The 27,274-nt window shown below is 42.4% G+C and overlaps 1 protein-coding gene across 1 annotated transcript; it reads right to left on the minus strand.

Annotated features, from left to right (window-relative positions):
- Positions 1-183: 183 nt before the first annotated feature.
- Positions 184-23,896, minus strand: LOC139408782 (5'-nucleotidase domain-containing protein 3-like). Its single transcript, XM_071153105.1, has 14 exons — positions 23,309-23,896; positions 22,290-22,474; positions 20,164-20,238; positions 19,355-19,410; positions 18,194-18,284; positions 17,705-17,842; positions 12,822-12,882; positions 12,339-12,441; positions 11,743-11,844; positions 11,449-11,530; positions 11,258-11,344; positions 10,990-11,130; positions 4,097-4,161; positions 184-3,787 (listed from the first exon to the last, which is right to left on the minus strand). Exons 1-14 carry the CDS (start codon positions 23,619-23,621, stop codon positions 3,523-3,525), a joined length of 1,764 nt encoding a protein of 587 aa, XP_071009206.1. The 5' UTR covers positions 23,622-23,896; the 3' UTR covers positions 184-3,522.
- Between the last annotated feature and the right edge of the window lie 3,378 nt (positions 23,897-27,274).

Below are 27,274 nucleotides of genomic sequence, written 5' to 3' on the forward strand. Positions count from 1 at the left end.
TCTATTCGTAATATCAGCTTCCATTCAGGTTCTTTGTCTGAGTCAGATTTTGGATGCCTCCCTTCCATTCTCTTTGTTCTCCTATAACGGTAATCTCCCGCTAGTTTCCGACACTTCTTTTGAGGAATTTCTAAACAATCCTTACCGTTACTTAGCTATGGTATTTAATCACTTATCTATGCCTTTCTTTATTTAATTTTACATTACATGTGCGTGTACTTCTATAAATTTGCAATATTCCGTTACTAAATCACTTTTGTTCCTTTTCTGTCTGACTATGTGTGTGTCTCTTTTATGGAAATCTTATCAATAGCTTTGACTTTTGAATCAGATATTAGGTCTTACCTTACAACTATAAGCCCAGGGTTTGTAAATCCCTAGTTAATATCTTATTTTCCGGTTGTGTCAGTGGGCTTTTAAAGAACGCTAATAATCGTTCTCACGCCACTAATTGCTAGACTCCCCTCTCGCATAGAACTTTCCTGTCTATAGATTTGGTTTTTATCCCATTCCTTTAGATTTTGGTTCCCTCTCCTCCTTATTTGGATATTTCAGTAGTATTAGTTGAATCGGAACGATGATCAATACTGCCACAATTCAAATGACCAATCCAGTTATCTTGCGCATTCCCTTCCTGTCTCCCCACGCCCAGTATTTGTACAAGATCCCCGTCCTATCCCCCAGCACATATTTAATATCCCGTCTTAATCTCAGGCGGGTGTGCCTCTCATGATTAAGTTTAGTTTATTTACGGTAGTGCACATTACCACAGGTTATTTTCGAACCTGCTTCAGTGTATATTGGTTATACAAAACCCAGTGTATGTTGGCCATACAAAACCCTGTGGGAATAGCAAAGCTCCCATTATTGATGAATTCTGAAAATTTTAGAACATCAATCAAAGAACTCAAATCCCCCCAGAATCGAGAATAAAGGCTACTGACCTGCTGCCGACTGGGAAAAGCATTGTTTGTTTGATCTAGTCACCGTATCTGCCGTTTGTAGTGTATACCAGCCTGTTTTTAACCTCCATTCCGGGGCCAGGTCTTTAATAACGTGCACAATTCTTTTCCGGCGTACGACCTCCAGATGGCAGAGACGGGTATTTTAGATCCGGCTTCGAAGGACCAATTGTTAAAGGAATTCTAAATTCCTCTGTATTATTTCCCAATCAGAATGAAATACTCTGTCAATGCATTTGAAGGGTTTGTAAGACCCTATATATTTATAAGAATGGACAGAGCCCCGGTCTTAAAAGTCAGGTAACAGCGTTTAATTCAAGAGAGTACTGGTACATACACATTTTTCCATGGGTTATAAACTGAAAATGACGTCAGCGTTTTCTAAATGTTCTATCTCTTCATAACACGGGTAGAGAGGCCCTATAGTTCTCGAGCCTTCCCTCCTCGCCTGAAGCCAAGGTCAGTCAGTTGTAAATCAGCATTCTAGACAGTCTGGAGATAGTCCGTCCCTGCCATCTGGAGATAGTTCATTCATTTGTACAAAGGAACAGACCGTCATTGTTACTAAACTCCTGACTATATTATATACAATTGGGAATGGGAGCAAGAGAGAAAATTAATTATGTACAGTACATAATAGCATTTGGACTAGTCAGTCCTGATTGAAATGTATACATAATTAGTCATCATTGATAAAAATTCCCTTAACATGGTCACTCCAGATACTGACTGGTTTTCTGATCCAAGCCCCTACATTTTTTAAAAAGTTATCTGAGACCAACAGATGCATATCTGTTTTCCCAGTCATGTGAAATCCATGGATTAGGTCCTAAGGAATTTATTTCAATTGACGGATTTCCTTATATGTACTGTAACTCAGTAAATCTTTGAAATTGTTGCATGTATATTTTTGTTCAGTATAGCTCAGTATTTGAATTTAATAACTTATTTTATGAAGTCATTTTTACTCATTTTTATCAAGGATGTCAATAATTTCAGACCACACTGTATATCTCAAACAATAGATTTCTAAAACATTAAGCCTCATCGATGATCATAAACAATGTCATTTTCTTGTTCGTTTCCCCCAAAAACGAATAAATCTAATATCTGAACATTTTAATGCAAAGTAAATTATTTGAATACACTTTTACATTTTATACTTTTTAAAGCACAATGTTTAAGAAAACAAACAAAAAAGATAGCCACGCAACACTGGACGACGAAACATACATTTGTCAATGAAATACAGCATATGACCCTTTTCTATGAAAAATAAACTGACAGTTATGTCGGTTGTGTCTGAGTGATTTTAATGTGGCTAGTACCTGAACTAGTAAGGACTACTAATAACAATAAAGGCTTTGTGAAAAATTTGATTTCAGGGTAGGTCTATCTCCCTTATTACCAGGGAATAATATATTCTAAACTAAAGCATCACTAATATATGATCTACAGTGCAGTTCTAGTGACAGACGCGTAAGGCATGTCTTTGAAAATGTCAAGTCATCATTTCAAACAATTCAACATCACACAAAACTCCTGTGCTAGATAATATCAGGAGTCTGTGTTTCTCTGTGCTTACAGGTTCAGAGACCACCTGCTTTAGGTGGTCATCCCTTATTACCCCTTTATAACCAACTTTTTACAGATACTGTATATAGTTAAAAAGGCCAAGAGCATCTTAATACACAGGCAACTAACTATACAAGTGCATATCATACATTTACATAAATATATGATTACCATGAATGTTACAGATAATGCACATATCATGTCTTGGCCCGACGTCTTTCAAGACTGCTATAAAATAAACGCTATTCACTCTGTACGGACAATTATCCTCTCTTGCGCTCTCTCTCCCACCCACACATACTTACTAAGAAATTAGAGATCACAATGACATATTTTGACCTTGTTTGGATGAAAGTTTGCTGATCTACTGTATGTCTGTCAAGCACATTCATCAAACTTAATACTTTGTGTTTGGTATACTAAGCAACTCTACTGTTAGTGGTTCTCTTAATGATAATATAATTGCATTGAAACATTGCAGAACTATTAAAGAGGGTATATACTTACTGTATATTATCTAACGTCCTAAATCTTTATAGATAGATGAAACCTACACGTGTAATAGTGAGATGTCGTGACAAGATTTTAAAGAGCAGCAATATTCAAGTTATTGTGAAAAAGCCAGCATATGAGATGGAGTATGTACAGTATCTAGTGAATGGCCTTTAGGTTACAGTCCACATGTCCTAAATATGTAATGAACGGTTGAAGTCCAAGTCAGCCGTGTCCAGAACCCATCTCAGGACAGTATTCTGACTTGAAGACAACGCACTTAACTTACAATTTTGTGCCAGTCTCCAATTTACACGAATGAATGAATGATCGGCGCAAAACTGAGTTGTGCACACTAATCTCAACTCTGAATAGGGCCCACAGAGAGCTCTGTGTCCAGACCAGGTCCGGGCGGAGTGTGTCACAATGAAACCCGTCCCCCTCTACTTTGAGCAGGTCCGGATGGGGTGTTACACTGAAACCCTACCTCCCTCTACTCTTCAGTCGTGGTCCTGTGGGGTATGAAGGGCATCTTCAGGGCTCCGGCGCTGGTCTGTTCGGGCCAGAAGGGTGACTCGTGCTGCAAGGGGGTCCGGCGAGGGAAGAAGGTGTGCTGGAAGTCATAGTTCAGCAGACAGCTGAGGGAGGCCATGTAGATGTCAGCGAAACGAGACAAGCGGCGGGAGAAGTAGGTGGGGTTGTGGTACGTTCGAAAGAGACTCCCAAACTGGCTGTTGAAGATGTCCTTAGTCTGCGATCTGTTGTATGATAAAACACGTAAGATATGTTATCAAGTGACAGTGCTCATTTGCATTGCATGTCAAGGAAAATATCGGTAAGACTTTATTTGAAGGGTAGCTACATTCATATGGAATTCTTATGTAGATTATAAATGTGTTATGAATTCCTTATGTACTGAAGGTGCCTTTCAAATTAAGTATTATCAAAATATCTATAGTATAACTTCTAGACTTTGAACAAATAAGAGGACTCATTACAAATTACATAATGCTTCTCTTGAGATTCTTGAAAGGCTCATGCACATTAAAAGGAATTCCCCATGGTACCTCATGGCTTCTCTCTCTTTGATCCATTCCTGGACAACAGATTGCGACGCTGGGTCTCTGTGGACCTGGAATGGAGGGAGAAGAAGACATACTGTGTAACTGCTTACATACATACTGAGAATACATATCTGTGGAGCTGGGAAGTAGGGACAGGGTTGGGGAGTAACTGATTACGAACTAAGTGTAATCAGTACATTACCAGCAAAAATATTGTAATCAGATTATAGATACTTTTTAAAAACTAGATTATTAATTATTGGATTACTTTTGAATTCAGAAAGGATGTTTGTTAAAAAAAATACAAAAAGTCAAAGATATTTTAAATTAAAAACAAATAATTTTACCTTTATTTAACCAGGTAAGCTAGTTGAGAACAAGTTCTCATTTACAACTGCGACCTGGCCAAGATAAAGCAAAGCAGTGCGACACAGACAACAACACAGAGTTACACATGGAATAAACAAGCGTACAGTCAATAAGACAATGTGTGTGGGGGGGGGGGGGGGGGGGCTATATACAGTGTGTGCAAATGGTGTGAGGAGGTAAGGCAAAAAAATAAGCCATAGTAGCGAAGTAATTACAATTTAGCAAATGAACACTGGCGTGATAGATGAGCAGATGATGATGGGCAAGTAGAAATACTGGTGTGCAAAAGAGCAGAAAAGTAAATAAAAACAATATGGGGATAAGGTAGGTAGATTGGGTGGGCTATTTACAGATGGGCTATGTAGAGCTGCAGCGATCGGTTAGCTGCTCAGATAGCTGATGTTTAAAGTTAGTGAGGGAAAAATAAGTCTCAGCGATTTTTGCAATTCGTGGCAGCAGAGAACTGGAAGGAAAGGAGACCAAAGGAGGTGTTTTGGGGATGACCAGTGAGATATACCTGCTACGGGTGGGTGTTGTTATGGTGACCAGTGAGCTGAGATAAGGCAGAGCTTTACCTAGCATAGAATTATAGATGACATAGAGCCAGTGGGTCTGGCGACGAATATGTAGCGAGGGCCAGCCAACAAGAGCATACAGGTCGCAGTGGTGGGTGGTATAAGGGGCTTTGGTGACAAAACAGATGTGTGATAAACTGTGATAAACTGCATCCAGTTTGCTGAGTAGAGTGTTGGAAGCAATTTTGTAAATGACATCCCCGAAGTCGAGGATCGGTGGGATAGTCAGTTTTACGAGGGTATGTTTGGTGGCGTGAGTGAAGGAGGCTTTGTTGCGAAATAGGAAGCCAATTCTAGATTCAATTTATGATTGGAGATGTTTAATATACGAGTCTGGAAGGAGAGTTTACAGTCCAGCCAGACACCTAGGTATTTGTAGTTGTCCACATATTCTAAGTCAGAACCGTCCAGAGTAGTGATGCTAGTCGGGCGGGCGAGTGCAGGCAGTGAACGGTTGGAAAGCATATATTTGGTTATTATTATTATATTTGGTAGCATTTTAGAGCAGTTGGAGGCCACTGAAGGAGTGTTGTATAGCATTGAAGCGCGTTTGGAGGTTAGTTAACATAGTGTCCAAAGAAGGGCCAGATGTATATAGAATGGTGTTGTCTGCATAGAGGTGGATCAGGAAATCACCCGCAGCAAGAGCGACATCGTTGATATATACATAAAAAAAAGAGTTGGCCCGAGAATTGAACCCTGTGGTACCCCCATAGAGACTGACAGAAGTCCGGACAACAGGCCCTCCGATTTGATACACTGAAGCTCCGTCTGAGAAGTAGTTGTTGAACCAGGCGAGGCAGGCATTTGAGAAACCGAGGCTGTTGAGTCTGCGATAAGAATACGGTGATTGACATAGTCGAAAGCCTTGGCCAGGTCGATAAAGACGGCTGGACAGTACTGTCTTTTATCGATGGCGGTTATGATATCGTTTAGTACCTTGAGTGTGGCTGAGGTGCACCCGTGACCGGCTAAGAAACCAGATTGCACAGCGGAGAAGGTACAGTGGGATTCGAAATGGTCAGTGATGTTTATTAACTTGGCTTTCGAAGACTTTGGAAAAGGCAGGGCAGGATGGATATAGGCCTATAACAATTTGGGTCTAGATTGTCACCCCCTTTGAAGAGGGGGATGACCACGGCAGCTTTCCAATCTTTAGGGATCTCAGATGATACGAAAGAGAGGTTGAACAGACTGATAATAGGGGTTGCAACAATGGCGGCGGAAAAGTAGCTGCGGAGGGTGCAGAGGGTGCAGAGCTGTTGGCCGGGGTTGGGGTAGTCAGGAGGAAAGCATGGCCAGCCGTAGAGAAATGCTTATTGACATTCTTGATTATCGTGGATTTATCGGTGGTGACAGTCTTACCTAGCCTCAGTGCAGTGGACAGCTGGGAGGAGGTGCTCTTATTCTCCATGGACTTTATAGTGTCCAAAAACAATTTGGAGTTAGAGCTATAGGATGCAAGACTGTTTGAAAAAGCTAGCCTTTGCTTTCCTAACTGCCTGCGTACATTGGTTCCTAACTTCCCTGAAAAGTTGCATATCGCGGGGACTATTTGATGCTAGTGCAGTCCGCCACAGGATGTTTTTGTGCTGGTCGAATGCAGTGAACCAAGGTCTATATCTGTTCTTAGTTCTACATTTTTTGAAAGGGGCATGCTTATTTAAGATGGTAAGGAAATCAATTTTAAAGAACGACAAGGCATCCTCAACTGACGGGATGAGGTCAATATCCATCCAGGATACCCGGGCCAGGTCGATTAGAAAGGCCTGCTCGTAGATGTGTTTAAGGGCGCGTTTGGGGTGGTCGTTTGACCGCGGACCCATAGCGGATGCAGGCAATGAGGCAGTGATCGCTGAGAACCTGATTGTATTTGGAGGGCAAGTTGGTCAGGATAATATCTATGAGGGTGCCCATGTTTACAGATATAGAGGTGTACCTGGTGGGTTTCTTGATAATTTGTGTGAGATTGAGGGCATCTACAGTGCCTTGCGAAAGTATTCGGCCCCCTTGTGGCAAAAGGTCGCAAAGTACATTTCAGGCTTCAAACAAAGATATAAAACTGTATTTTTTTGTGAAGAATCAACAACAAGTGGGACACAATCATGAAGTGGGACGACATTTATTGGATATTTCGAACTTTTTTAACAAATCAAAAACTGAAAAATTGGGCGTGCAAAATTATTCAGCCCCCTTAAGTTAATACTTTGTAGTGCCACCTTTTGCTGCGATTACAGCTGTAAGTCGCTTGGGGTATGTCTCTATCAGTTTTGCACATCGAGAGACTGACATTTTTTCCCATTTCTCCTTGCAAAACAGCTCGAGCTCAGTGAGGTTGGATGGAGAGCATTTGTGAACAGCAGTTTTCAGTTCTTTCCACAGATTCTCGATTGGATTCAGGTCTGGACTTTGACTTGGCCATTCTAACACCTGGATATGTTTATTTTTGAACCATTCCATTGTAGATTTTACTTTATGTTTTGGATCATTGTCTTGTTGGAAGACAAATCTCCGTCCCAGTCTCTGGTCTTTTGCAGACTCCATCAGGTTATCTTCCAGAATGGTCCTGTATTTGGCTCCATCCATCTTCCCATCAATTTTAACCATCTTCCCTGTCCCTGCTGAAGAAAAGCAGGCCCAAACCATGATGCTGCCACCACCATGTTTGACAGATGGTGTGTTCAGGGTGATGAGCTGTGTTGCTTTTACGCCAAACATAACGTTTTGCATTGTTGCCAAAAAGTTCAATTTTGGTTTCATCTGACCAGAGCACCTTCTTCCACATGTTTGGTGTGTCTCCCAGGTGGCTTGTGGCAAACTTTAAACGACACTTTTTATGGATATCTTTAAGAAATGGCTTTCTTCTTGCCACTCTTCCATAAAGGCCAGATTTGTGCAATATACGACTGATTGTTGTCCTATGGACAGAGTCTCCCACCTCAGCTGTAGATCTCTGCAGTTCATCCAGAGTGATCATGGGCCTCTTGGCTGCATCTCTGATCAGTCTTCTCCTTGTATGAGCTGAAAGTTTAGAGGGACGGCCAGGTCTTGGTAGATTTGCAGTGGTCTGATACTCCTTCCATTTCAATATTAGCGCTTGCACAGTGCTCCTTGGGATGTTTAAAGCTTGGGAAATCTTTTTGTATCCAAATCCGGCTTTAAACTTCTTCACAACAGTATCTCGGGACCTGCCTGGTGTGTTCCTTGTTCTTCATGATGCTCTCTGCGCTTTTGACGGACCTCTGAGACTATCACAGTGCAGGTGCATTTATACAGAGACTTGATTACACACAGGTGGATTGTATTTATCATCATTAGTCATTTAGGTCAAAATTGGATCACAGTTTTATATCTTTATGTTTGAAGCCTGAAATGTGGCAAAAGGTCGCAAAGTTCAAGGGGGCCGAATACTTTCGCAAGGCACTGTAGCTTAGATTGTAGGACTGCCGGGGTGTTAAGCATATCCCAGTTTAGGTCACCTAACAGAACGAACTCTGAAGATAGAAGGGGGGGGGCAATCAATTCACATATGGTGTCCAGGGCACAGCTGGGAGCTGAGGGGGGTCTATAACAGGCGGCAACAGTGAGAGACTTATTTCTGGAGAGATTCATTTTTAAAATTACAAGGTCAAACTGTTTGAAAATAGACCTGAAACGTATGACAGAACTTTGCAGGCTATCTCTGGAGTAGATTGCAACTCCTCCCCCTTTGGCAGTTCTATCATTATGGAACATTTTATAGTTGGGGATGGAAATCTCTGAAATTTTGGTGGCCTTCCAGGATTCTGACACGGCAAGGACATCAGGGTTGGTGGAGTGTGCTAAAGCAGTGAGTAAAACAAACTTAGGGAGGAGGCTTGTGATGTTAACATGCATGAAACCAAGTATTTTTCGGTTACAGAAGTCAGCAAATGAGAGTGCCTGTGGACACACAGGGCCTGGGTTAACCTCCACATCACCCGAGGAACAGAGGAGGAGTAGGATCAGGGTACGGCTAAAGGCTATCAAAACTGGTAATCTAGTGCGTTGGGGACAGAGAATAAAAGGAGCAGATTTCTGGGCGTGGTAGAATAGATTCAGGGCATAATGCGCAGACATGGGTATGGAGGGGTGCGGGTACAGTGGAGGTAAACCCAGGCACTGAGTGATGATAAGAGAGGTTGCATCTCTGGACACGCTAGTTATGCTGGGTGAGGTCACAGCATGTGTGGGAGGTGGGACAAAGGAGTTATATGACTAGGGGCTCCTCAGTAAACTAAAACAATGGTAACTATCCTAAACAACAGTATACAAGACATATTGACATTTGAGAGAGACATAAAGCGAGGCAAAAAGCAATCACAGGTGCTGATTGGGAGAGCTAGCTAAGACGACAAAGGGTAAGACAACAACAGCTAATCAGCTAAGACAACAACAACAGGTAAAATGGCGATGAATGGGCAGGGAGGTTCGGTTAACTACACACAGGGCCTGAGTTTGACGCTGGGGCCGACAGATAAACAAAAAATAAACAAAATGGAGTACCGTGATTAATGAACAGTCCAGCAGGCATCAGCTATGTAGCACGGTGATCATAGGGTCCAGTGAACAGCAATAGATGGAACAGGGAAGCCGCAGGGAAGTCGTTACTACGCTAGCACGAGGGCTTAAAGTTAGCAGGCTGGGGTAAGTAGAAGCATCTGCTCCGACGTCAGGCAAAGGCCGGTTGAGGGCACAGCGGATGAAGTTACATCGGCAGACCAGTCGTGGTGGTATGGCGGGGCGCCGTGTCGACAAAGGGTCCAGGCCAGATGGTGAGAGAGGTATTGTAGTTGTAGTCATTGCCTGGCTCACGGCTAACTGGTGCTAGCTTCAGGGCAGGGGCGTTACCCACTATAGCCACTTGGAAGCAGCTAGCTAGCAGCGATGATCCGATGCAAAGGTCCAGAGCTTACGGCAAGGATCCGGTGGAGTAGTGGATTCTAGCTGTGTTGGGGTAGAGTCCGGGAGGCATCAGCTGTGTAGCCGAGTGATCACTGAGTAGGTTGGGAGGTGGACCTGGCTCAGGGCTAGCTTCGGGGCTGGGTCACTTGGTGGCAGCTAGCTAGCGGTGATGATCAGGAGTAATGGTCCAGGGTTTACGGCAGGAATCCGGCGTTGTAGTGGAGAGAACAGTCCAATACTGGCAGGCTGGCAAGTATTATCCAGGCTAAAAAACAGCTGGTATCTGTGCAGAAGGTAAAGGCCGCTAGCAGTGGCTGACAATACTAAATAGCTAGTAGCTAATTAGCTGGTTAGCTTCTGATGGTGGTTCTGGCTATAAGGTCTAAAGAAAATAGCGGATCCATATCACATTGAGTGAGGCGGGTTACCAGAAGGTATATTTAATTTAAAAATGGAAAAGAGATTGAAAATAAATTGAAATATAAAAAAAAAAAAAGACGAAAAATACAAAAATTACATGAGGACGACAAACCACGTCTGCACTGCTACGCCATCTTGGAAAAAGATAGGGTGAACTTCGCCAGGGATAGCCTAAATCAATGCTTATGACAGATTCAGCTCCAGGACCAGCCATAGGGCCAGCTGGCTAATCTTTTGAATATGGCGTAGTAAAAAAACAAACATAATATTAGCTAGGGAGATAAGGTTAGCAAGATAGCTAGCTAGAAAAGGTTAGCATGCTAGCTAGCTACACTGACAACTGTCAGTGCCCTATTTGTTGATGTTTATCAACTCCACGTGGAAATTCCCACATTCGTGAATATGTATAAGCAGCCCTCGTCATTCTTTGCAGGTGGAACCTAAATGTGCATTTCATCTATTGGACAGAAAACTATGTTGAAATAGTGGCCCCAACTTCCTCTGGGGGGGGGGGATATTTTAAGGCAAAAGTAATCCAAAAGTAACTGTAGCCAGGTCATTAGGTGGATGTACTCAGTATTCAACACACCTCTCCCCGCCCCCACCTACCTGCATGTGCTCTATGAGTCCAGTCAGGCCCTGTAGCCAGGTCATCAGGTGGACGTATTGCTCAGTGTTCATGATCTTGATCTCCTTCCTCAGCTCTGGGATGATGGCTCCTGTCCTCCAGCCGTGCTTCAGAGTCAGGTCCTACAGGGAGACGCATAACACCTCAAATAACCAGTTACTTTTATGACGTACATACTGTATGTGGAAATGTCACTTTGAATGACTGCTTGTTGTAGCTAAAGCATTTGCAAATTGTTGTTGCACTCACAGCCAGGTCACTGTAAATGTGATCTCCAAAGTACAGCACCTTGGACCCCCTCCAACCAGTGAGTCTCAGGAACTCATATAGGTTTCCCTGAAACAAACACATACCTGTATCAAAGAAAAATGCAATAATTCCATAGACCCCAAAAAGGAGTTTAAACTCACATTCAATAGCTAAATTGAATTGTCCTGTACCTGTTTGTAGATCTTCCCCTTCTCCAGCTTGTGAATCCTGTCCCAATGCAGCACCCCTTTATCTGTTACTCGTCTGAAGGGCCTAGGATGGAAAGAGGAAGAAAAACGCTAACACTTTATTTGAAGAGGACTTACTTTCATGAGGACTTCAACTTGCGGTAGTTGACATAAGCATTTATGGAACGCTTATGTACTGCTTATGAATGTGTCATGAAGTCTTTATGTAGGTACCCTGTGGAGACCAAAAGGGACATAACAGAAGTTTAAAGGTCTTTATATAGTTCCAATACTTACTTCCTCCTGTCGTTGAAGAAGCCTGGTTTGTCGGCCTGCACAATGACAATATCAAACAAATCTCTCCAGTCCTTCCCCACGATGTAGTTCATTCCCCGGTCCCTGGGAATTCACATATTAGATGTTATATTAGAATTCACACAGTACACAACAGAATATAGAACACACACACAGCACACAGCACACAAACATATCTGCACACTCATGAGGGTAGTTCATCAACCGTTTGTTCCATTTTTTAAATCAGTCTTGTTTCAAGCCGTTGCCATTTCATCACAGTGAGGACTGAATGTAGCTAACAAGAATGTAGCTAACATTCCTGTAACCATGACATGAGTAGGTGATGGAAGCTCTTTGATTTAGACCAGTGGATTTGGGTTAAGCCTCCCCGTGAATCTAACAAATGTTGTGGATGTAAAGCCTAGCTCAGTACTGACGGAAATCTCAGAGTAACTTACAGTACAGTGATATTTTTTTTTGTATTGTATGTGATATCTTCAGAACTTGAACCCACAACACTGCCGTTTGCTAGTGCCAAGGTCTTACCGACGGAGCCACACAAGATGCATGAACACAGGTTGACAGTTGACACTCACACAAAGTCAAAGGGGCTGTTGGTGATGAGGAACATCTTCTTGCCATCCTCATAGAGCTTCTTCAACACAGCGTGAGTCTGTTCCCCATAGGAAATATAGTTCTCTACAGAGAGAGAGCGAGAGAGAGAGAAAAGAAAGGGAGAGAAAGATATAGGGGGGTAGTGAAAACACAGTAAAATTGATCTACACTGTCAGACAATTGCTATTGTCTACAGAAAATACATTCTTTCTAGGAACTACAATAATACTATTTCCTAATAATCTCTTTGAAGATACGAGCAATGGCAATGAACTTGATGTAGAACTCTCCTCACATTCTCTCAGACATTCATATACAGTAGCACAAACACCTGAGATAATTTGTAAAGATACCACATATAACATAACAGACTGCGTTGCCCCAATCAGAGCATACACTCCCCTGTTTCCAATGATCATAAAGTAACTATTTGAGAACAACGCAGAGATCGTTGTTATCCTTACCCATATCTGCCTCCACAGCTCGATACATAATACCCTTCACATGGACATCTCCTATCGCTGCCTGTCAACGGAGAGAGAGGATGAGATGAAACAATGGTAGTATTTTGTGGCAGGAGGAATCTTTTTCACAAAATACAGCACTTTACAAACAGTGAGAGGGACAGAAATAAAGTTAAACAAACCATACAACATTTTACAAAAACACATGTACTCAAAGAACAGTGCAGATGGAAAGTTTGGTAACAGAATGATGGTAAAATCTCCTGCAGTTTATGGTGTGACCACGTTTTCCAAAAAGCGTTAAATATCTACTCCGTATTAAGATTCAAATATCTGCAGAAAGAATAGGGGGTCATCTATGACACATTGAGTTTGAAAAAATCTATTTTGATTATTGAGCTACAGTAAGAGAAGTGGATTAACACCCGGTAACAGAATGACATCATGGGTCCCTGATCTGTACAATACAGAAATGCATAATTATGAATATCATTCTCTTCATGGTGATATACCCTGAATAGGTACACAAAGTTAGAAAAATGTCATATCCTCTTTTCAATGTTTGGGTATTATTCTAATGAGCTCCGCACCCAAACAAGACCAAATTTGGTTGCTCCGGGCTGGACCATACCTGTACTAATCATAGACATCTATGTTTCACAAGTTTGGACATCACAGTACATACAGCACAGTAAAGTAGAGTTAAGTACAGTATAGCACAGTAGAGTATAGTTCAGTACAGTAAATTATAGTGTGCTCTACTGTACTAAACTACTTTACTTTTCTTTACTGTGGTGTATAAACATGTGAAACATTGACTGGTTCAGATCTGGACAAAATTTCATGTCAGTCAGTGCTCAGTGGGTGAGAGGGCTGATTAGACTAAATGGAATTTAAAAGGGGCTCATGGGTTGGTGTCAGTAAGAGCCGGGAAAGGTGACATTAACTGGAGAGGGAGAAGAGAGAGAGGGAGGGGTTGTCCAGACTGTTTTCACACTCTTGCTTTGACCACCATGTGAGAAAGCGAAACAAAACATTGAGCTGAACATAACAGTATGCCAGTGGAAGGGAGGCTAGTAACAGGTGACCAAACTGTGGTTTGTGCCTACTAATTCAGTTGCAGTCTTTTTGTTACAGATTTTTGGGTAATTCTGTTAACAATTTGTGCGGGATACAGGTTAATCAAGGTCATTTTTAAATGTAGGTATGGGTAAAGTGACTATGCATCGATAATAGACAGCGCGTAGCAGCAGTGAAAAAACTCATATGGGGAAGGGGTGTCAATGTAAATAGTCTGGGTGGCCATTTGATAAATTGTTCAGCAGTCATATGGCTAGGGGGTAGAAGCTGTTGTAGTATTTGTGATCTACAGCGGTTTATATTAGTTACTATGCTGTTACTAAACAGTAATGTATTACAGCTGTGTTATGTTACTACACCTAATTGGAAATGCAAATGCGCACTATTGGGCCGGGGGCTGTAGAGCACAAGTTTTTTGACTAAAGGAAACTAACTGTACTCCCATCTACTTACTGCCTGGTAATTTCTCCACAACACAAATATTACAGCTGTTAAGGAGCTTTTTGGTCCTAGACTTGGCGCCCCAGTACCGCTTGCCATGCGGTAGCAGAGAGAACAGTCTATGACTTGGGTGACTGGAGTCGTTGACAATTTTTTGGGCTTTCCTCCGACACCGCCTAGTATGTAGGTCCTGAATGGCAGGAAGCTTGGCACTACACTCTGTAGCGCCTTACGGTCAGATGCCGAGCAGTTGCCATACCAGGCAGTGATGCAACTGGTCAGGATGCTCTTGATGGTGCAGCTGCAGAACTTTGAGGATCTGGGGACCCATGTAAATTGTTTCAGTCTCCTGAGGGGGAAAAGGTGTTGTCGTGCTCTCTTCGCGACTGTCTTGGTGCGTTTGGGCCATGATAGTTCGTTGGTGATGTGGACACCAAGGAACTTGAAACTCTTCACCCTCTCCACTACAAACCCGTCAATGAGAATGGGGGCCTGTTCGGCCCACCTTTTCCTGTAGATCACAATCAGCCTTTGTCTTGCTCACATTGAGGGAGAAGTTGATGTCCTGGCACCACACTGCCAGGTCTCTGACCTCCTCCCTGTAGGCTGTCTCATCATTGTAGGTGATCAGGCATACCACTGTTGTGTGGTCAGCAAACTTAACGATGGTCTTGGGAGTCGTGTTTGGCCACGCAGTCGTGGGTGAACAGGGAGTACATGAGGGGCCCCAGTGTTCAGGATTAGCATGGCAGATGTTGTTGCCTACACTTACCACCTGGATGTGGCCTGTCAGGAAGTCCAGGATGCAGTTGCAGAGGAAGGTGTTTAGTCCCAGGGTCCTTAGCTTAGTGATGAGCTTTGTGGGCACAACGGTGTGGAAACGCTGACCTGTAGACATTAAACAGCATTCTCACATAGGTGTTCCTTTTGTGGCAAAGGGCAGTGTGCAGTGCAACTGAGATTGCGTTGTCTGTGGATCTGTTGGGGCGGAACGTGAATTGGAGTGGGTCTAGGGTTTCCGGGATGATGGCGTTGATGTGAGCCATGACCACCCTTTCAAAGCACTTCATGGCTACCGACATACAGTGCCTTGCGAAAGTATTCGGCCCCCTTGAACTTTGCGACCTTTTGCCACATTTCAGGCTTCAAACATAAAGATATAAAACTGTATTTTTTTGTGAAGAATCAACAACAAGTGGGACACAATCATGAAGTGGAACGACATTTATTGGATATTTCAAACTTTTTTAACAAATCAAAAACTGAAAAATTGGGCGTGCAAAATTATTCAGCCCCCTTAAGTTAATACTTTGTAGCGCCACCTTTTGCTGCGACTACAGCTGTAAGTTGCTTGGGTTATGTCTCTATCAGTTTTGCACATCGAGAGACTGAAATTTTTCCCATTCCTCCTTGCAAAACAGCTCGAGCTCAGTGAGGTTGGATGGAGAGCATTTGTGAACAGCAGTTTTCAGTTCTTTCCACAGAATCTCGATTGGATTCAGGTCTGGACTTTGACTTCTAACCATTCTAACACCTGGATATGTTTATTTTTGAACCATTCCATTGTAGATTTTGCTTTATGTTTTGGATCATTGTCTTGTTGGAAGACAAATCTCCGTCCCAGTCTCAGGTCTTTTGCAGACTCCATCAGGTTTTCTTCCAGAATGGTCCTGTATTTGGCTCCATCCATCTTCCCATCAATTTTAACCATCTTCCCTGTCCCTGCTGAAGAAAAGCAGGCCCAAACCATGATGCTGCCACCACCATGTTTGACAGTGGGGATGGTGTGTTCAGCTGTGTTGCTTTTACGCCAAACATAACGTTTTGCATTGTTGCCAAATAGTTCAATTTTGGTTTCATCTGACCAGAGCACCTTCTTCCACATGTTTGGTGTGTCTCCCAGGTGGCTTGTGGCAAACTTTAAACAACACTTTTTATGGATATCTTTAAGAAATGGCTTTCTTCTTGCCACTCTTCCATAAAGGCCAGATTTGTGCAATATACGACTGATTGTTGTCCTATGGACAGAGTCTCCCACCTCAGCTGTAGATCTCTGCAGTTCATCCAGAGTGATCATGGGCCTCTTGGCTGCATCTCTAATCAGTCTTCTCCTTGTATGAGCTGAAAGTTTAGAGGGATGGCCAGGTCTTGGTAGATTTGCAGTGGTCTGATACTCCTTTCATTTCAATATTATCGCTTGCACAGTGCTCCTTGGGATGTTTAAAGCTTGGGAAATCTTTTTGTATCCAAATCCGGCTTTAAACTTCTTCACAACAGTATCTCGGACCTGCCTGGTGTGTTCCTTGTTCTTCATGGTGCTCTCTGCGCTTTTAACGGACCTCTGAGACTATCACAGTGCAGGTGCATTTATACGGAGACTTGATTACACACAGGTGGATTGTATTTATCATCATTAGTCATTTAGGTCAACATTGGATCATTCAGAGATCCTCACTGAACTTCTGGAGAGAGTTTGCTGCCCGGAAAGTAAAGGGGCTGAATAATTTTGCGCGCCCAATTTTTCAGTTTTTGATTTGTTAAAAAAGTTTGAAATATCCAATAAATGTCGTTCCACTTCATGATTGTGTCCCACTTGTTGTTGATTCTTCACAAAAAAATACAGTTTTATATCTTTATGTTTGAAGCCTGAAATGTGGCAAAAGGTCGCAAAGTTCAAGGGGGCCGAATACTTTCGCAAGGCACTGTATATCATTTGAAAAGCTACAGTTCTTGTCTTTTGGAAATCGAACTCAAATCTTACTGCTGGCAATGTCGTACAAATCCTTGAATGGGACAAGAAGTAAGAAATTCCCTCATCTGCCTGTGTCTTATTTTAAATAACTATAGCTTCAAAGCCCTGATTGCTACGGTCATTTTAAGATGTCGGCTTGAAGATCCGTTCAGCCATTTTTGGCACAGTGACTGACTACCCAAACCAAATGCAACTGCTATCTAGTGGACGACCTGGGAATCAAACAGGGGTTATTTACATCAAAGGATAGGTAGAGCCTTCCGCTTGCTCCACACATGTACAGTAGTATATCATTCCTGTAAGATGAAAAATGAAGGTAGAAGCTCTGCACTTAAAATTCCTATGGGAATTTGCGCATGTTTAGAGCTCCACCATCAGGTAACATTTCAGACCATTTTCTGATCTTTATTTCATTTAAAACCTTTTTGAACAGTAATTGGTCTACAAGCCAATTTGAAAGGAGATTCTCCATTGAACATGATTCTAACTAGTCCAGAACTAGGCTTAACCTGTGTCTGGGAAACTGCCTCTCCCTATGAGGTTCCCCCATCGGCTGCAGTTCCAGTCCAAAGAAGGTGTCTTTGGAACACCACTGTTCTGGTCTCTTTACCTTGACGTCTTTGTAGAGGTGGACAGGCTCGTAGTCGATGTTGTGCTTCATAAAGTAGTCATTAACACAGCACAGTAGGTTCATCTCTGGAAGGGAGAAGATATCCATGAACTGTTTCATAGTGTGGCCATGGGAACTCTGTGGAGGATAGAGGGGAGATTAATAAAGATCAGATAGGACAAGACACTAGTAAAGTGAGGTGTTACTAGGATATGCAAAACAGAAGTGTATCCCTAACCTCTGCCCACAGAAGTACATTTTGTAAGCACATGTAAGATTTGCTTCTGGGTTCACTGATTACCTATAATTGGGCTCCACAGGGTAGAAATATAATACTACAGTATCGTAGTGGTGAAAAAAGTTCATGACCACAATGACTGGGATAAACAGAGTGGCCTTGCTGCGAAATGTAAAAGGATAAGTTTATCATGGTAAATTAGGCTGTTCTGTATATAGTGAATGTAGAAGGGTAGAGGAGACGAGCCCTACCTTGCCATAAAAGTCACTCATATTCTCCAGAGGAACGTGGCAGCCGTCGTACATGGCAATCACCTCCTTGTCTGGCACCGGGTGAAGACCCCTACATGTGACAAGAGAACACTTCCAGACTCATATTAAGCATCTCCAATCCAAAATCAAATCTAGAATTCGGCTTCCTATTTCGCAACAAAGCATCCTTCACTCATGGTGCCAAATATACCCTCGTAAAGCTGACTAACCTACCGATCCTTGACGATGTCGTTTACAAAATAGCCTCCAAAATTCTACTCAGCAAACTGGATGCAGTCTATCACAGTGCCATCCGTTTTGTCACCAAAGCCCCATATACCACCCACCACTGCGACCTGTACGCTCTCGTCGGCTGGCCCTCGCTACATATTCGTCGCCAGACCCACTGGCTCCAGGTCATCTATAAGTCTTTGCTAGGTAAAGCCCCTCCTTATCTCAGCTCACTGGTCACCATAACACCCAGCAGTAACAGGTATATCTCACTGGTCATCCCCAATGCCAACTTCTCCTTTGACCGCCTTTCCTTTCAGTTCTCTGCTGCCAATGACTGGAACAAATTGCAAAAAATTTAATGAAAAATGATTGGCTGAAGTTGGAGACATATCTCCCTCACTAACTTTAAGCATCAGCTATCTGAGCAGCTTACCGATCGCTGCAGCTGTACATAGCCCATCTGTAAGTAGCCCATCCAACTACCTACCTCATCCCCATATTGTTTTTATTAACTTTTTTGCTCTTTCGCACACTAGTATTTCTACTTGCACATCAATCACTCCAGTGTTAATTTGCTTAATTGTTATTACTTCGCTACTATGGCCTATTTATTGCCTTATCTCCTTACTCCATTTGCACACACTGTATATATATTTTTTTCTATAGTGTTACTGACTGTACTTTTGCTTATGCCATTTGTAACTCTGTGTTGTTTTTTGTCGCACTGCTTTGCTTTATCTTGGCCAGGTCGCAGTTGTAAATGAGAACTTGTTCTCAACTGGCCTACCTGGTAAAATAAAAAATAAAAATACAAGTTTGTACTATCATACACTTCCAATATGCCACTCCATCCATATGTTTAAATCCAAAAGAGTGTTGAATGTAAAGGTATTGATTGTAAACTGTGATAGTGTTGATAGTACATACCTGTATACTGTTCCCAACTGGATGTAGTGAAAGGCATCTATCTTCATCAGTAATGCCTGGAACAAATAATTGATTAACACAAATTAGAAAAAGATTGGCACTTGTCAGCCAATCAGAAATGTAATATTCACACAAGCAGTGATATAAAGCCTTATAACAGCTACAGATAACTGGAAAAATAAAGGATATGCTTGGCATTGCGCATGGTGATCTTAGGCTTGTGTGGCACTGCTCGGTCATTGAAACCCATTTCATGAAGCTCCCGACGAACAGTCATTGTGCTGATGTTGCTTCCAGATAGTTTGGAACTTGGTAGTGAGTGTTGCATTCGAGGACAGATGATTTATGCGCTACGCGCTTCAGCACTCGACTGCCCCACTCTGTGAACTTGTGTGGCCTTCCAGTTCACTGGCTGAGCTGTTGTTGCTCCTAGACGTTTCAATAACAGTAACAGCAATAACAGCACTTACAGTTGACTGAGGCAGCTCTAGCAGGGCAGAACATCTTTCTTGTTGGAAAGATGGCATCCTATGTTGAAAGTCACTGAGCTATTCAGTAAGGCCATTATACTGCCAATGTGTGTCTATGGAGATTGCATGGCTATGTGCTCACTGCCAGCAACAGGTGTGGCTGAAATAGCTGAATCCACTCATTTGAAAAGGTTGTCCACATACTTGTGTGTATATATAGTACATATTGAAAACAGGTGCTTCCACACAGGTCTGGTCCGTGAGTTAAGTAATTAACATCCCACCAGAGTCATGTATAAAAATGCCCAGTTGCCCATTATACATATCAACCATGCTCACCTTTTGGACATCATAGTGCAGTCCCCTGACAACAAAGTTTGGGATGTACTCGTACTCACGCAGGCCCTCGGGGTACTAAAGAGGAAGGAAAATAGATGTTATCAGAGCTTTGAGTGGAACACAAATGTCTCATATCAACTAATTGAGAAGTGTGCAGAGTCTACTGAAAAAGTTAACGTCAGTGTCATTCAATCATTGAAGAAAAACTCATCATAGAAGACCTTGAAAGGAATTGAAAGGCAAGAGACTCCAGAGAATTTCCCACAACTACGAAAAAATTATTTGTCAACTTGAATAGGGTGACACTGACACCAAATAGAATATCTCACTATGGAAGAAAAATTGTGAGTGTTGAATCAAATGGAGGGGGAGAATTGTCACGGTTACGAACAAGACGCGGCCTGACTGTGGTCTGTCAAGTACAACATAATTACATAGCCTAATAAAATAGCTTTCTGTTTCTATGATTATTATGTATCTGGAGCAGATTTCATCATCACATGAAAGAGCAGAGGAAAAGCAGAGAAAAAGAAACCTGGTCGAATTTGTTAATACTGTATTGTAAACGGAACAATGGGAAGGTAATTCTGCTTTGAAAGTTGATAAACTTATAACCTAACTTTTGAGAAAATGTCCTTTGAATGTTTTGGTACACATAGCGGAGTCTTTTGTTAAGACATGTTGCTAGCTAGCTAAACAATGAACCATAATTCCAAATCATGACGTTACTACCCTGCATGAATCTGCAGGTAGCTAACCAACCAGGTTCAATGTTAGCTAGCTAGCTAACAGTCTATAACTAGCAAAGCAAATGGCTCTGAGATACAAATAATATTGCTACACAGATCATATACGTTAGCTAGCGAGCCAGCCAACTAACTTGAAATGAAAACCACTGACAAAATTAGAAACGTGTAATATCTAAAAATGTAGCCAGCTAGACTATCTTATCGATATACTTGGATGGACACATCCCTCTCTGCCACGGATCCCATGGTTGCCCTTAGTTTGAAGATGTAATCCAGAGACAGGCGTTTTCTTTATCTCCTTAGCTATCATACTCTAATTCCACTGATTTCAAAACTCGGTCCTCCAGAAAGTGGAGAACAACACTTATGCAGTTCTACTGTGCAATATATGTTTTTAAAAGCCGCGTTAGACAGGATTACCCACACATGACCAGCTCAAATAGACAGAAGGGTGCTACATGGCAGGCATGTCCAGGCCACTCATTTTATCAGCCAATCATGGCTAGTGGAAAGGTTGCTAACTTTTTCTGTGGCTAAACCAACTAGGGTTGTAATTTAACAATTCATTCGTATTTACAGAAGGCATACATGTTTGTTATTAAGGCACATGAAAGTTCACATGTTCGAACGGCATTTCTGCCAAAAAACGCATTAAAATGGCTCTCCTGCGAAGTAGTGACGCGCGCCATATGCCTAGTTTCCTGAAACAAGTCACATATGGTTATTGTCATGCCAGTGGCAGTTTGGCATGACAATGACTGTAGGAGATGGCTACACAGCACAAATAGATTTGGCATGACAATGACCATAACATTTGGCTATTTTGTATCTGCTGTCTTACCAAGTCCTACTGATAAGACAGTGTAACGGATGTGAAACGGCTCGCTTAGTTAGCGGTGGTGCGAGCTAAATAGCGTTTCAATCGGGTACATCACTTGCTCTGAGACCTTGAAGTAGTAGTTCCCCTTGCTCTGCAAGGGCCGCGGCTTTTGTGGAGTGATGGGTAACGATGCTTCGTGGATGACTGTTGATGATGTGTGCAGAGGGTCCCTGGTTCGCGCCCGGGTATGGGCGAGGGGACGGTCTAAAGTTATACTGTTACAACAGCACAAACATATCTGGGACACCATGCTAGAGGAACAGACTCTGGTCCCAGATCAGTTTGTGCTATCTTGCCATTCATTGTCAAGCCAACCTTGGCCCCAGTGAGCAATTGGCAATATGGCACAAACTTGGTATGACAATTAACATAAGTGTTGTCAAGAGAGGATTAACAGATCCGGGATCAGGCTACTGTTCCTCTGCATCCCTGTCACATGAAAGATCCCTCTGCTACAGATCTGAGTTCAGCCTAGACTGGAGGAACAGACTACGTACCCTGTGCTCCTGGATGAGGATGTCCCGTGCGATGTTGAAGATGAGGGTGTGGAGGTGTCTGGAGTAGAAAGCCAGGGTGTAGTCATAGTCAAACCCATAGATCTCTATATCGTGCAGACTCATCTCATTATTGGCAAAGATAGTGTTGGGGTTCACACTGTTTTTAGATATCACTGGGATCAAGGCTAAAATAGAAGGAAGAATAGGGTGAAGACATTTATACGGTTAGGGTTAGTGTCCCCATATGGCCATGTCTCCATGTTACATCGCTTGTTTACGGAAGACAGACGGAAGACATAGGCGGCCACCTGCACTATATAGTGTGCTCCAAACACCTGTGTGTGTATGCGTAACTGGGGAGGTGTAGTTAGTCAACCGGTGGCACACAGCTTGTGGATCTGTGCAAAACTGGTTTGAAAGTGATAATCATTTACTTTTCTAAACTTTAAAACACATAGTTGGAAATGTAGTTCACATGGAGCCAAATATGGGTGAATGTAACTGCTAAAAACCCAACATACAGAGAAGGGTTTTCAAGAGCTTGGTGACCCCTGGCCCCTTCTATGTTGGACATGATGAGTCCACTGCCCATTTGCTGGGTCTCAAAAGCCTGTATTCCAGAGACTACAGGAGGGAGAGCAAGCAATCACAGTGTAAAACAACATGCCAGTGTCACAGTCTATGTCCATTCAGTCAGTCAACAACAGTTCAGGATGCCTTTGACATTGTGCCATTGACAGTGGTCACCAGCAGGTGAAATGTCCAGTGTCTCTGGTACAATAATAAATACTTGTAAGTGGTGGCTACAATAATAGGTACCCGTGTTTAACTGGTACAATAACTGGCATACAATAAGTACTTATTATTGACATGACACCCCTGGTACAGTAGCTAGCTAAGTGAAAGTTACACCGAGTCTTTCAAAGGAATATGCTACAGAGTAATGAGTTATTGGACAATATTGTTTTGCATCCTAAACCACACTTGTTTTCATTGAATTCAACAAATGCATGCCCTACCTTCGGTCTGTTTTTTGGTTTCGTTGTAAATAGACCACAACCAGTTGGTCATGTCCTGGCCACTTGCGGAACTGGTACACATAGTAGCCTCCCTATAGTTTTTGGCACCGGATTGTTGCGCCAAAACCTTCCCAGTGACCCTACCACGGAACACTGCACGGAAATTCATATCCAATAACCGAGCGAGTCGAGTCTTCCGCGCCGCCCGATCGACGAGGTGAAGTGGTGCTCCATGCGTATGTAAGTAGTTGTAGCAAATTAACAACTTATTATTTTTTAACAGACTACATAAGTACAGTGACAACGGCGTCATGACTAGTCGCCTTCGGTTTGTCAGTAACCAGCGTGTAGGTCGTGGGCTCTACGTAAATACACTCGGTTAGAGCACTCTTCTGTAAATACAGAAACCGAATCGGTCCATGCTCTTCCGTGGCAACGTCACTTCCTTGGTTCGACTCACAACACCGTAGATATAGATAGAGGACTAAGTCTTGAATCTGTGTCATTCTAGCGTCTGCGACGGCATGGGCAGAGCCATTGAGGCTGTCTCCATGGTGAAGTAGTAAAGTTTCTTCTTCACGATTGGCTGATACTTCCTGATGACCCAGGACATTATTCCAACAGGGTCACCAGGAGGGATCAGCCAATGAAGTTGGAAGTACCGCCCAGTTGACTACGTGAAAATGGTGAAAGCCCTCAATGGCGATTTTTGGCCATTTAGAGGCTTCTATCATTCTCTATGGTCAACACTCAAAATGACAGACCTTCTTATTCTTCGTCTTCTTCTTAAAAAGTATTATAGCGTTTTGCAAACAAACGTTAGAGGTGCGTGCCGCCACCTATTGGATGGGGTGACAACGGAAAAACTTTAATACAGGAATAATAGGGGAAGGGGAAGGAGGAACAAAAATTAAAGCTTTCCTCCTTGAAGAAGATTCAAATGTCTACTCAGATACCAACACAGGCTCAGGAACCTGAGAGGGGGGAAACTCTTCATTCATTATTCCCTGTAACGTTTCCTCCGTGAAGTCCTGAAGATTCCAAAATATTTTGGCCACCTTCACAATGATTTCTATTATTTTTTTAAAATAAAGTTTTAGTTTGTCCAGTTTAATATATAATTTGCGCAATAAACGCAACAAAGTCTACCTTCTTTACTATTAGTATCTCAGGATGCCTCTGATGAATGACATTCACTGCAGTCTGAGGGGCATCACAGCGAACCACCGCATTTAACCATGGCAAGGTGACTGGGAATACGGTTGACTACAAACAGTGTAGTTATTCCCTCCGTAAGGCAATCAAACATGCAAAACGCCAGTAAAGAGACAAAGCGGAGTTGCAATTCAACGGCTCAGACACGAGACGTACAGTACCAGTCAAAAGTTTGGACACACCTACTCATTCCAGGGTTTTTCTTTATTTTTACTATTTTCTACATGGTAGAATAATAGTGAAGACATCAAAACTATGAAATAACACATATAGAATAATGTAGTAACCAAAAAAGTGTTAAACACATCAAAATATATGTTATATTTGAGATTCTTCAAATTTGCCTTGATGACAGCTTTGCACACGCTTGACATTCTCTCAAACAGCTTCATGAAGTAGTCACCTGGAATGAATAGCAATTAACAGGTGTGTCTTGTAAAAATGAATTTGTGGAATTTCTTTCCTTCTTAATGTGTTTGAGCCAGTCAGTTGTGTTGTGACAAGGTAGGGGTGGTAGACAGAAGATAGCCCTATTTGATAAAATACCAAGTCCATATTATGGCAAGTACAGCTCAAATAATCAAAGAGAAATGACAGTCCATCATTACTTTAAGACATGAAGTTCAGTCAATACTGAAAAGTGCAGTCGCAAAAACCATCAAGCGCTATGATGAAACTGGCTCTCATGAGGACCGCCCCAGGAAAGGATGACCCAGAGTTACATCTGCTGAAGAGGATAAGTTCCTTAGAGTTATTAGACTCAAATAAATGCTTCACAGAGTTCAAGTAACATACATATCTCAACATCCACTGTTTAGTGGATACTGTGTGAATCAGGCCTTCATGGTCAAATTGCTGCAAAGAAACCACTACTAAAGGACACCAATAAGAAGAGACTTGCTTGGGCCAAGAAACACAAGCAATTGACATTAGACCGGTGGAAATCTGTCCTTGATAAGTCCAATTTTTTTGGGTTCCAACTGCTGTGTCTTTGTGAGACACAGCGTAGGTGAATGGATGACCTCTGCATGTGTCGTTCCCACCGTGAAGCATGGAGGTGGATTTGTAATGGTGTGGGGATGCTTTGCTGGTGACACTGTCAGTGATTTATTTAGAATTCAAGGCACACTTAACCAGCATGGCTACCACATCATTCTGCAGCGATACGCCATCCCATCTGGTTTGCCCTTAGAATAACCATAATTTGTTTTTCAACAGGATAATGACCCAACACACCGCCAGGCTGTGTAAAAGCTATTTAACCAATTTTCAGTTTTCTACAATATTGAACACAGCATGACATGCAGAAAATTCAGAGGTAGTAATTGAAGGGATATACAGTGCCTTGCGAAAGTATTCGGCCCCCTTGAACTTTGCGACCTTTTGCCACATTTCAGGCTTCAAACATAAAGATATAAAACTGTATTTTTTTGTGAAGAATCAACAACAAGTGGGACACAATCATGAAGTGGAACAACATTTATTGGATATTTCAAACTTTTTTAACAAATCAAAAACTGAAAAATTGGGCGTGCAAAATTATTCAGCCCCCTTAAGTTAATACTTTGTAGCGCCACCTTTTGCTGCGACTACAGCTGTAAGTCGCATGGGGTATGTCTCTATCAGTTTTGCACATCGAGAGACTGACATTTTTTCCCATTCCTCCTTGCAAAACAGCTCGAGCTCAGTGAGGTTGGATGGAGAGCATTTGTGAACAGCAGTTTTCAGTTCTTTCCACAGATTCTCGATTGGATTCATGTCTGGACTTTGACTTGGCCATTCTAACACCTGGATATGTTTATTTTTGAACCATTCCTTTGTAGATTTTGCTTTATGTTTTGGATCATTGTCTTGTTGGAAGACAAAATTTCCGTCCCAGTCTCAGGTCTTTTGCAGACTCCATCAGGTTTTCTTCCAGAATGGTTCTGTATTTGGCTCCATCCATCTTCCCATCAATTTTAACTATCTTCCCTGTCCCTGCTGAAGAAAAGCAGGCCCAAACCATGATGCTGCCACCACCATGTTTGACAGTGGGGATGGTGTGTTCAGCTGTGTTGCTTTTACGCCAAACATAATGTTTTGCATTGTTGCCAAAAAGTTCAATTTTGGTTTCATCTGACCAGAGCACCTTCTTCCACATGTTTGGTGTGTCTCCCAGGTGGCTTGTGGCAAACTTTAAACGACACTTTTTATGGATATCTTTAAGAAATGGCTTTCTTCTTGCCACTCTTCCATAAAGGCCAGATTTGTGCAATATACGACTGATTGTTGTCCTGTGGACAGAGTCTCCCACCTCAGCTGTAGATCTCTGCAGTTCATCCAGAGTGATCATGGGCCTCTTGGCTGCATCTCTGATCAGTCTTCTCCTTGTATGAGCTGAAAGTTTAGAGGGACGGCCAGGTCTTGGTAGATTTGCAGTGGTCTGATACTCCTTCCATTTCAATATTATCGCTTGCACAGTGCTCCTTGGGATGTTTAAAGCTTGGGAAATCTTTTTGTATCCAAATCCGGCTTTAAACTTCTTCACAACAGTATCTCGGACCTGCCTGGTGTGTTCCTTGTTCTTCATGATGCTCTCTGCGCTTTTAACGGACCTCTGAGACTATCACAGTGCAGGTGCATTTATACGGAGACTTGATTACACACAGGTGGATTGTATTTATCATCATTAGTCATTTAGGTCAACATTGGATCATTCAGAGATCCTCACTGAACTTCTGGAGAGAGTTTGCTGCACTGAAAGTAAAGGGG

The sequence above is a fragment of the Oncorhynchus clarkii genome, chromosome 1 (genome assembly GCF_045791955.1).
Source record: "Oncorhynchus clarkii lewisi isolate Uvic-CL-2024 chromosome 1, UVic_Ocla_1.0, whole genome shotgun sequence".
NCBI classification, from domain to species: Eukaryota; Metazoa; Chordata; class Actinopteri; order Salmoniformes; family Salmonidae; genus Oncorhynchus; species Oncorhynchus clarkii.